At 34.0% G+C, this 11,670-nt stretch overlaps 3 protein-coding genes and 1 long non-coding RNA gene across 4 annotated transcripts in view; all 4 read right to left on the bottom strand.

Moving 5' to 3' along the window:
• Positions 382-4,344, bottom strand: LOC107608585 (protein FAR1-RELATED SEQUENCE 9-like). Its single transcript, XM_016310334.2, has 2 exons — positions 1,683-4,344; positions 382-1,577 (listed from the first exon to the last, which is right to left on the bottom strand). The coding sequence occupies exons 1-2, from the start codon at positions 2,544-2,546 to the stop codon at positions 1,449-1,451; spliced, it is 993 nt and encodes a 330-aa protein (XP_016165820.2). The 5' UTR covers positions 2,547-4,344; the 3' UTR covers positions 382-1,448.
• On the bottom strand, positions 2,794-4,025 carry LOC107607527 (protein FAR1-RELATED SEQUENCE 5-like). Its single transcript, XM_021107899.1, has 2 exons — positions 3,672-4,025; positions 2,794-3,558 (listed from the first exon to the last, which is right to left on the bottom strand). Exons 1-2 carry the CDS (start codon positions 4,023-4,025, stop codon positions 2,794-2,796), a joined length of 1,119 nt encoding a protein of 372 aa, XP_020963558.1.
• On the bottom strand, positions 4,572-5,197 carry LOC110264299. Its single transcript, XR_002350211.1, has 2 exons — positions 4,761-5,197; positions 4,572-4,655 (listed from the first exon to the last, which is right to left on the bottom strand). It is a non-coding gene; the product is annotated as an uncharacterized LOC110264299 (long non-coding RNA).
• The window catches only part of LOC107608263 (WEB family protein At1g75720-like), a 2,306-nt gene continuing 1,007 nt past the window's right edge, over positions 10,372-11,670 (bottom strand). The window contains exon 2 of the mRNA XM_016310105.2: positions 10,372-11,015. Within this exon, the coding sequence (XP_016165591.1) occupies positions 10,530-11,015 (486 nt within the window). The 3' untranslated portion in view covers positions 10,372-10,529. The remainder of the gene's footprint in view (positions 11,016-11,670) is intronic.

Genomic DNA, 11,670 nt, shown 5'->3' with positions numbered 1-11,670 from the left:
TGCCTTTCAATTGTTGAATGAATTATTTATGTCGATTTTTCTTGGATTCATAAAACTTCTCATCTTTCCTTTTAATGAAATATTTAGGTGAATGCTAACATGAACTTAGAAAAATGATGAAAGGATGTTTTTTTAATTTGAGTTAAAAACTGTATACATCATTGTTGGCACATTAAGCTTTAAAGTTTAATGAGAAACTTTAAGAATGCTTTCACTAGAGTCAATCTAATCAAATACCATACTTTTTAGAGCAATTTATAATCAATTTGAGGTATTATTCATCATTAACTTTTACTAATTCTAAGCTCTGTTTATATGCATATTATACTTTTGTTAAGCAACCATACTTTTGTTAAGCAACCATATTAAGCAATCATACTTCTGGTGTATGCTACTGAGTACTGAGTCAACCAACACCACTTTTGATTAAAGTTAATATGCATATAAATTTAGTGTGTAATGTTAATATGCCAATTCCACCGCGTAGGGAGACTTCAGCGATTTCGGTTTTGAATTGGATGGCAATGGCCAACGCCTTTCAGCGAAACCTTATGCCCCAGGTAAGTAATCAAATATGTTCTTGAATGTTCTATCTATGACAAATGCCACTAGCTTGACTTGTGGAAAATTGTTGCAGCTCGATGAAAATCTCGTCAGGATGCACACCGCATTGGGTTTGGTCATGGCGCCCTTCAATGAAGTGACATCTTGGATGCCAAGTATTGGTGCGAAAGTTTGAGATAAAGAGAGAATGGTCTTCGCTGTACACCTTTTGTTGTGAACTGGCCGGTGATCATAGTGGACTTTATGTTTCAATCCAGCATGTGCCTACTATTTAAACATCTTCCTTTTAATTGTCATGTATCTTTTGAACTTATGAACTTATATGTAGTCTTTTATGTATCTAGATCTTACTAGTAAATGGCATTGAGTCGGACAAGACAAATCAAACTGAGTTGAACCAAAACATTTTTAATTGTGTTCTATGAATGATTTGCTCGGACATCACAACTTAAGAATGGTTGGAATCAAAATAATAAAGGAAGCTAATGTCTTTACTTCGGCTTAACAAGTTATCCATAATTACTCAACAATAATATACCCTTATTTCTCTATGTTTGTATCTCTACATTTCTATATTCTATCATAATATGTAAACAACTTTTATTCAGAATCATTGAATTAGAATTCCAATAATTAAACATAGGTTAGCAAAGACATTATCCCTCAACTATCATACCATTAATTTGTTGGAAATCTGGGAGAAAAATTACAATAACTATAGGAAATTTTCTGGATCAAATGAAAGAATAAATTACAATAACTACAAGAACATCTGACATTTTCTACTAACAAAAAATAAAGGAAGCTAATGTCTTTACCTGGAGGTAAAAAGTTACCAAAAAGTACTCAACAATACAAATTCAACTACCCAACATTGCAATTATCTAAGGTTCCGATAATGAAATATCATACTCATGTTCATCCGTTGCACATTGCTCTGCCAATTCATCCTCATCAGCATCAACATTACCATCAGTCATGTGTGCTGGGATATAATAATCTCCATCTTCATGCTGTAAGATTGGTACAAGCAAAGACACAAACACTTGTCATAATTATTCAATTTGGTGTATAATTGATTGTTCAAATCGGTGACTCAAGAGTCATATGAGACTAACCTGGGATATGTCTTCATAGTATACGTCATCATCGTCGTACATCTCACCGCTTAGGCTACATCTCGCTGCCAAAGACTCAGACTCACGCCTAGTTTGCCTTTGATGGCATGAAAGTCTATTATGTCCAACTTTCCTACAAATGCCACACCTCTTGACACCCTTGACTGATGGATGGTTTAGTGAACCTTTTCTGCACCTAGTACGTTGTCGGACAATATTCGGATCCCTAACACATTCCTCCAGAGTGTAGGATCCGACCATATTCGCTCTTTCGCCAATCTCTTTGACTGAACCCTTAACGCGGGAGATCTCACTCCTAATTTTCTGGGTGACTTCCACAAACTGATCAGCATCGTTGGACGCTACCACACACAGCTCCCTGCACAAGTCATTCAACATCCAACTACCACAATTGACCATTGAATCCCAACAAAATGGTCCTTTTTCCATGAATGCCCTAACTTTGGACCTGGCATCCTTTGACCACCTGCCCAAAACCAGAGTTGAGGGTATCTCTGTGGCATCCATATGAACAAGGACCACCACAATGTGATCACATGGAATACCCAATGACTCCATCCTCATGCATGAACACTTAAAGAAAGTTCCATTAGGATAATGTGAGACTTGCCACTCTCGCTGTGCATCTCTGGATCGTGAAAGTGTATAAATCTCACACATAGGTGTGTATGTGCAGGAGCAAACCTTCAGGGTGCAAGCTCGTGAAAGCATTGGCCTGAACAATAGAAAAATTTCCCGTGTAAGTGAATTTGCAGCCGATCTCTCAAGAGAATGCAATGGTGTCTGCATTACCAAATCCCCAACAATAGATTGCAAATCAATGTGTGCTTCCCAAGACCTCATCTGAGTTATGCACCGAAAAAACTGCTCAACGAAGTCCTTCAAGTTATGTCTAGAGTGTACAAACTTGCTGAGTATAGAATGCAAACCTTCACACCTCGAGGTCGTTCAGAAACCACCGAAAAAATGTCTGCGGATATATGCAGTGCCCCACATTGCTCTCTTGGCATAAAGATCACACACCCACTGATTAGTCTCGAGACCAAGTTCCGATACAACCTTCTACCATCTTTCCTCAAACTCAAATACCTCAGTCAAATAACATGCATTTTTTGAATTCAGATGTAAACACTGGATTGCTAATATTTGAAGTAGCATTCCTAATTAAATGCCAAGCACAGAGTCGATGATAAGCACCTGGAAATACAGCTTCAATGGCCTTCTTCATTGCACCGTGACCATCAGTTATAACACATCCAGGTGCCTTCCTTTTCATTGCTTCAAGAAACTGCTGAAGTAACCAAGTGTATGTTTCTTCCGTCTCGTTTGCAACTAGTGCTGCAGCAAATACAATTGTTTGGTTATGATGGTTTACACCAGAAAAAACCACAAGCGGGCACATGTACTTATTCTTACGATATGTTGCATCAAATGCTAACACATCCCCAAAAAGATGGAAATCTAGCTGACTGCAATTGTCTGACCAAAACAGGTGAACCAATCGCCCATCTTTATCTGCCAAGTATCTTACAAACATTCCTGGGTTCCGCTCTGCCATTGATTCTAACAACTTAAGACACGATTTTGCATCCCCACTAATGAGCTTCCTTTGTTTGTCTATTTGGTTATACATATCTCTTTTCAAAAACGGAACATTTTCGTGGCCTCCTGCGGTCTGCACAAACGATGCATAAATTTGTGGAGTCCTAATGCCAACCTTAAGCATCATATTCATCTGATTAATAGCTACCGCGTTCATCATCCTGTGTCCGGGAAGCATGAAAGTTAGTGTGTCCTCAAGCATCTTGTGATTATGAACTTCCTGAAAATAGATTATTTCCATCTTCCACTTTCCCTGTGTACATGTACACGCATCTCAGCCTCACAACCACATCTGGTCTCTGGCTTTAGTTCCCTTTTACGTTCTTCACAATCATTGTGCTTTCTAAATCCCTACCTAAAGCAAACAAAAGACTGTTGTGTAACCTCGTTGTTCATGTTCCGCCGCGACCGGTACCTTCTTGCGGCAAACCCGTTCATCTTCGCATATAGGTTATAGAAAGCAAAAGCAACTTCCCGGTCTGCAAAATGTAACATTTTAATCTGATCAGCCCTAATTTCCTTCCAATTCATACAACCCAGATCAGTCAGCCGATCAATTCCCCTTTCTTCCCAGTTGTCATAAAAGCAATCACCGTATACATCATCATCGATGCCTTCTGCACCTGACTCAGCTGAATGTCCCCCAACCCCCTCGAAATCATCTCCATCGCTCGCTGCATTCTCCTCGACGACCCCTTCTTCTTGGAATGGTGCATACATCGAATTGTTATAATACCTGTCCGGATCTTTCTCTAATAATGACCTGCAACGCATCACACATCACATAAAACAATGAAATAAAGGTACTCTTGCCTGTACTCCAACCACAATGATTTACTTCAATGTATAATGTAGAACTCTATATAATGTATACTATACAACTCCATTAAGAAATTCAAACAGAACAACTGCTTACCATTAGCTATCGATCATCACCATTAGCTAATGAACTACTTACCTTTGTGTAGCTCATACTTTTCTTTCTAATTTTCATTTTCAACTCAAACGTAAACTAATTACCAAAACAAAAATTACTAATATCTAATAACAATTCATAACAAGTCAAAGGTAAAATGATTTAATTTGTACAAATAAAAAATATTTTTAGTTATTAGACAAAAACAACTTCTTCACAATAATTTATAACTATTAGCTCAAAATTTTTTTTTTAATTTTTTTATAAGAAAATAGGATACTAACCTTTCAAATGGTTCTCCTTGTAAAATGAGAATTGCATTTCAAAGCCAAAGAATTTTAGGGTTTTTCCATGCTTCAAACGGTTCTCCTATTTATTGATGCATAGCATATTACTTACTTGTTCTAATTGATCTCCAATAGAACATACCTCAACTAGAAAATCATATAGACATATACAACAAAAATATTAAACGACTACTTTATTCTTCATTCTTTCAAAATAGCAAAAAATGGGGAACACAAACAAAATGTACTTACCATCAACAGTCGATCTTAAAGAATACAGATGTCTTGAAAGTCTTCATAATGTTTATGCTTCAAAGTGTAGGTTCGCTTGTCTATGTTTCCATGGCTATCACTGGCATCCCAGATTGAATGCATAACTACAGCTCTTTCCGAATAAAATTTTCTTAAAGATTACCATCCGTTAAACATTTTTATTTTTCATTTTTCACTTGTTTTTTTTTTAACTTTTTCTCATTCATGGAGTTCCTTTTTTTGTTTTTTGTATGGTCATGAATTAAAAAAAAAAGTTTAACAAACATTCTTGCTAAATTACGAATTGGGCTGGCCCACATGATAAGTTCAATAAAACAACTTGGGCTGCATTATGTAGGGGATAGAGTCCAACCATTTATTAAATCTTATGGGTCATCTTTAGAAATACTATGTTGTGCCTTTTTTCAGAACCTGAATCTTTTAGGGGTCAAACACAATTTTATAATAAACCTGAAAACCCAAGTTAAAGTGTGTCAGATTGTAGGAGGCGTTCCATTAGCCTCAATTGGACAGGCGCGGGCTAAAATCAACCATATTTAATATATAGCTTGTGTTCCATACTAGTATAACTACAAAAATAATCACTTTTAGCGGCCATTTATTTTTCTTTTAGCGGCAATAAAAATAGCCGCTAATACATTTACTGGCAATTAGACATTAGCCATCTTATGCTTCGCCGCTAAAAGGTTTTAGTGACCATTATAACATTTGTCGGTAAAGACCATTTTAATGGCCGCAAAAAGTATATAACTTTTAGGGGCAATTTTCTTGGCAATTTATATGGCCATTAAAAGTAATTCTAAGATGGAAACATTGTTCACTTTTAGTTGCCATTACTATTGCCACTAAAATTCATTTTACCGGCAATTTATATAGCCACTAAAAGTTCTAAAATTATAATATTATTCACTTTTAGCTGCCATTACTATTGCCGCTAAAATCTTAAATTTTTTTTAATTATACTCACTCTTTTAGAAATAACAACCTATCTTTTTTTTTTTAATTTCAAATTATTTTTACCAACAATTATTATTATTATACATAATACAAAAATACTAAAATTAATTACTACAAAATAAAATATTTCATTAAATTCAAAATATTTATACACAAATTTCTCTTGAAAAATAATAAAGCATAATACAAATTTTTACTATAGTTACAATCTACATACATCTAGTCCATTAACCATTATACTATAGTTACAATCTAACTGCATCATCCAAAACATATATGAGAGAATCAAAATAATTGTGACAGCAAAAAGTAAAATTCATCTTTGTTTCTGTTTGCTGCTTTTTCCCTAAGCCTCTGCAAAAATAAAGGAAATATAAGGGGAATCTACTTTTTAATGTGGAACACAAGATGGGAAGACACTATTTATGTAAGTATTCCTTAGCTGGGAAAACACTGCTCAGGGACTACATTAACTCGTTCATGTGCATATTAAATTAAGATATTGTAGTCTACTGTAAATCGATAACAACGATGGTTTGAAATTGATAGATCTAATTAATGACATCCAAAACAAGAATTGTATCAGATACCTCTCCAATAAACCCAACGATGGACTTCTACCTTCTCCATATCGCTCAAACAAGTATTTCATGAATCTGTTAACACAAATCAGGTCGAGTTAAAGGCTACGTTGCATACTTGCATTTAGTAACCTAGCAAATCTATTAACACAAATCTGTATACAACACTCAATGGATTGAATTAGTTAATATGATTTACTAATACAACTAAGAAAAAAAAAAGTGAAACTTCATGCAAGAAATCTGGAGATGAAAAATAAGTTGTTAACATGGTCTCCTCAAACCAGTTAAAGGAACCGCAAATGTTGGTGATTTATGACACTGCGACTATACAAGATAAGCAGCAACTACTTGGAGAAAGAAGAGAGATAGAGCTTCCTCACGTACCACTTTCATACATAGAAACACCACAATTTTGATCAATGAGGAAAGGAAACCTACAAAAGAATGTCACAGAAGCAAGTTCAAAATAAATATGATATTTGAAAAGAAAAGAAAAGAAGAGCATCAAACTATTACACTTGCATTAAATATGTTGTGAAATGCACGCAACAAAAGATTTTTAAAAAGAAATCAAAATGAACATCTGGAACAAGTTTTTTCTTTTGCAATAACTAAAGGAAATTTTGTCCCATCACTATCTACTTCCATCAGAGTTGCTCCACACTATTGAGAAAATTTAATAGGCATCATTAACCAGATATAAACTTAAAAATGTTCAATGAAACGTTATTTATGTAGGAAATAAAATAAAACAAAAAGTAATAATCCCCACATGATTAGACCAAAAATATCCAAAAATAAAAAATGTAGCCCCCCTTGCTTTCTGATTGAAAATGTTGCAAATTAAAAATATATTTATAAGAACAAAAAAAGCGAAAAAGAAAAGAAAAAGGAGGGGGGAGAGAGAAGATTCACAAGCACATTATGGAAGCATATATACCTTCTCTAAAATTTGGGGAGAAGATTCACAAGCACATTATAGAAGTGTACATAGCTTCTCTAAAATTTGTATTGCACTCTGACTAGCAGCTCTATATTTTTTAACCTAAGACAAAAACAGATATACTTAACCATAAAGCACATATAATACAGGAGAAAATAGAATTTCATCAAAGTCACTTTTGCATCAATTGCACAAAAAAGTAAATTGCACATTTAGGAAATAAAATTCAACCTACTCAGCAATTTACAAATCTAAACTTATCTCCATGTAAAGCATAATATGAGCTTATCAATAGAGACAACCAGGGCCCATTCACTCTTGTCAAATGTTCTTACATCCTCTCCGGCAACCGTTATGCAACCTCTTGCTGGCTGCATAATAAAATACCATTTGGCACCATCAATTCTCGAAACAACGAAATAGATGAAACTTCAACTATCAACTTATGAAACAGAAGTTAAACCTCATAGAATCGAGCCAATAGCTATAATATGGTACTTTTGCTTGCGCCACTAGAACCTACCAGTGCAGTTACAGTTCCACAATTTAGTTTTAAATTTAACCTGTGTAAGATTTCCACATCTGGCCTTAAAGGATAAGAGAAATAGACATCTGCAGTATAAAATAGGCAAGTAAGAATACTTAAAAGAGAAAAGGAAAAAGAAATATATTGTGTTAATGTGATACTTAGTCGTCACTCTATTTATTATAATAAGACAAGTTCACATGCATGAGTTTTGTTACATAATACATTAAAACAAACTTTAGATTGGACAGTTCCTCGCAGAAAAACTAAATTAAGGAGAAAAAAATTAAGATAATAAAGCTTGCACAGAAGAACATTAGCAAACATGGGTCTTGAAGCAGTTAAGCTATTCATTAGAAAAGCACAACGGAGTGGATAAGAAGAATGATGCAGTAGAGATACCTTCAAGACAAACATCTCCAGACCAAGCCAAGCTAAATAAATTGCTAGATGTTTTTAGTGCCAACATGTAATGCATTTGGTTCTTTTCAGTTGAACTATTTAGAGAGGAATAATTTATATTTCTCATCATCCACTGCTTTCTGTTGTCTTAGTTCTCTTTCTAAGCCGTAAGCAAGAGAATCATCAACCTGAACTCCAGAAAAAACAGAGTTGATCTTGTCAACGGCCGCAAAAGCTCCTCGAAGATCCCCAACGGTAGTAATGAGTCCTTGAACCTAAATGATATAATATCAGACAGTCAAGGGAAGATCAAGAGATAAGATGAAATAAATAACAAGTCACAACTTAATTTCCTTACAGCGAATGTTAAAGTGAAAGTATATCCAATAAAAGATGCCATAGCTCCTATAATAAGAAATGGTTGTCATCATCCTATAATACATTAAGGTTTAGATACAACATTACAAGGATGAACAAAATTATACCTTGTAAGAGAATCTTTCCCCATCAAATTTGACTTTGGGGCTTTTCCTCATATTGTCAAAAACATCTTTGTTTGCCCTCATATCCACATAGTAAGCCTCATTTATCAGTTCTGGTGTAAAATCCTGCCTTGTCTGCAATCAAACACAACCATAACAATCACTAAGTAACCTCGTTTGAATTTTCATTAACAATTTAATACTCCAAATAATTTATAGAATTTGCAATCCGCTTTGATCACTACATCCTTTTCACAGGGTCCATGTTCTTAAGACTTTTAAGCAATACCAGGGAACCTCAAATAAGAAAGAACAAGTACAGGAATTCAATGCAGCACTAAACCAGATACCTCACCATTGTCATGCGCTGTCAACAATTTCATAATAAACAAAATTAACCATATTGACTCAAACCAAGGTTGTGCTGACCAAAATCCAAATTTAGAAGAGAAAAAAGAAGGGAACATTCGACGGCGAGTAATCATTCAATTCAACCATTATTTCAGAAATCCAGTATCTCAGAATAAGCAAAAATTAACAAACTCAATCAGAAAATCAGAAAAGCTAGAAACTCGTATTATTAACAAAAGTACAAAACACGCAAAATTAAATTGAAGCAGTAGTGCTTACCGGCGGCGAAGGAGGAAGGGAAGTGACGGCAACGGAGGAATCGGAAGTGAGCTCGAAGAGTGCATGTTGACCTCGGAGAGAGAGAGAGAGAGAGAGAGAGATCGAGCAACCTTCAAGACGGTGATGGCACAGGATGAACGCTTCCTTTGTGCGACGGCGACGAGAAGAGAAACGATGAGAACTAAGAAAAGTTCAGTGATGAGAAGAGTGCGACGGCACCCTCTACCGGAGGAGAAGAGTTTGGCAATGAGGGATTGTGATGGTGGCTGGTTTAGGGTTAGGTACTTAGGTTTTTTAGAGAGTAAAAGGAAGGGGGTAACTGGTGAGGTAGTAGGTGTCCGTAGAATTTGTGTTATAAAAAATTTATTTTAATAAAAATAATAGCAGCCATAGTATAACGGCCACTAAAAATTTTTCATTAAAGATAATTTTTCTTATATTTTGATGAAAAATAATACCAGCTATAATAGTATGGCTACTAAAATTTTTTTATTAAAAATAATTTTTTATATATTTTTAGTGACAATAATAATAATTCCCATTATAATATATAGTATTAATGGCAAATATATAATAACCACAAAAACATAACTTAAATAAAAAAAATAACGACAATTATATTATTGCCACTAAAAATTTGTCAGTAAAACTAATTATTCTTGTAGTATATACTCTCCTCGTCAAAGTATGCTACAATTTCAACGACTTATAAATTTATGGCATTGATGCTCACTAATGAATGCTCGCTAGTTACAGATTTGGAGTTGAACAATCCTAAACTTGGTTATCATGATGTAAACAGGAAAAAAGTTGTAGAAAGTATGATTCGCTTAATTTTTTTAATTATTTGATAAGATGTGGTCTTTTATCTTACATTCTTTAAGTAGGTTAAAAAATATATAAAAATAAAAAATAATAAAAAATCACACTTTAGTAAAATAACTGAAAAGATCCACTCCTCTCAGGTAATTAGGCAAAAATCATTTGGTTCAACGTTGGACATCTTAAGATACATGCATTCCAAGGATAGTTATTAGTTTTGCTCTTATTTTGAAGTGGAATAATAATATATAACAGTAATTAATCATATATTCTCATCTCAATTTTACATGATATATAGGATAATGTATTATTATTGCTGAAATTAAGAAGAAAACCAAGTATTAAAACAAAATGTAATTAGCTATTAGTTTGGTAATTATTTATGTAAAGGCGAAAAACATGTTAATGTTGGGTTGGGTTTTTCCTTGAAAAGATAGCACCAATGAGTGGAATGAAGGACTTCTTCTTGGTGTTCCTCCTAAGAGAAGGATGCCTTTCCAACTTTTCAGGAGGAGGCTGCAGCATCACATGATGACGAGACTCTGAGGGTGGATTGGCGAAGGTGACGTACCTCTTCTTCTGGAACTCATCCTCGAACCTCGAACTCTTAACTTGAAAAGTGGTTAAGTTCTCAACAAACTTGACGTCTTCTTCAATCTCATCATCTACTGGTGGTGGTGGTGGATGAACATCAACATGCTTTTCTGTTTCACTCATTTGCTTCAGTTGTTGCAGCTCTCGCTTGGTGCGTTCTAGCTCTTCCTGAAGAGAAGAAAGACAATGCGCCATTAACATGCTTTCCTCTTTTGCTCTCTCCAAGTTTTCTCGCGTTTCCTTTAGCTCTGCCGCAACCTCCCCGATCTTCCAATAACTTTCCTTCTCTCCACTCTGAACATATGCAAGCGATATATGAATAAGCTTAACTGATTAATATAACGAAGGTATATTATATTGTATATGGTATGTACAAGCTAAGAGTAAATTAAAACACACAAAAGCATATATTAATGTTATTTCCACAGTCTGTTACTCATTGAATGATAACCATTTCTATTTGCGCTTTGCACCCTGCTGCAAGCAAAGCATAATACTCATCTTACATAATATCATAGCAAAGGTTAGAGATTATTATTAAATATATATTTGGAATTAAGATTTTAATACACAGTTAGTCGGTTTTGTCACACGCCAATGCAAGAAAAGTATTGATTCTCAAAGTTACACGTAACACGAATTTAACTAAGAGGAATGCTAGCAAAATTTATTATTTTTGTTTAATAATTAATTATTAATATTTAAAAATATATATTAAAAATATATATTTAGATTAGACTAAAAAAATTAGACAAATAATTAAAATTGCTGATAAAAAATAATAAATTCTACTAATATTTAAATTTTTCTCTTTAAGTAGTAAACCAATATTTTTTAGCTAACTTTTTTTATGTTTAAATTTTAAATTTTAAATTCTAGAACCTCAATTTTAATATTAGATCTTTCAAAGATAAGAATTAAACATAATTTCATAAAAAATAATTAATAT

Source organism: Arachis ipaensis, chromosome B07 (assembly GCF_000816755.2).
Source record: "Arachis ipaensis cultivar K30076 chromosome B07, Araip1.1, whole genome shotgun sequence".
In the NCBI taxonomy this organism is placed as follows: domain Eukaryota; kingdom Viridiplantae; phylum Streptophyta; class Magnoliopsida; order Fabales; family Fabaceae; genus Arachis; species Arachis ipaensis.
Note: the sequence above shows the minus strand (reverse complement) of the source record. Positions and strands in the feature narration are given on the sequence as shown.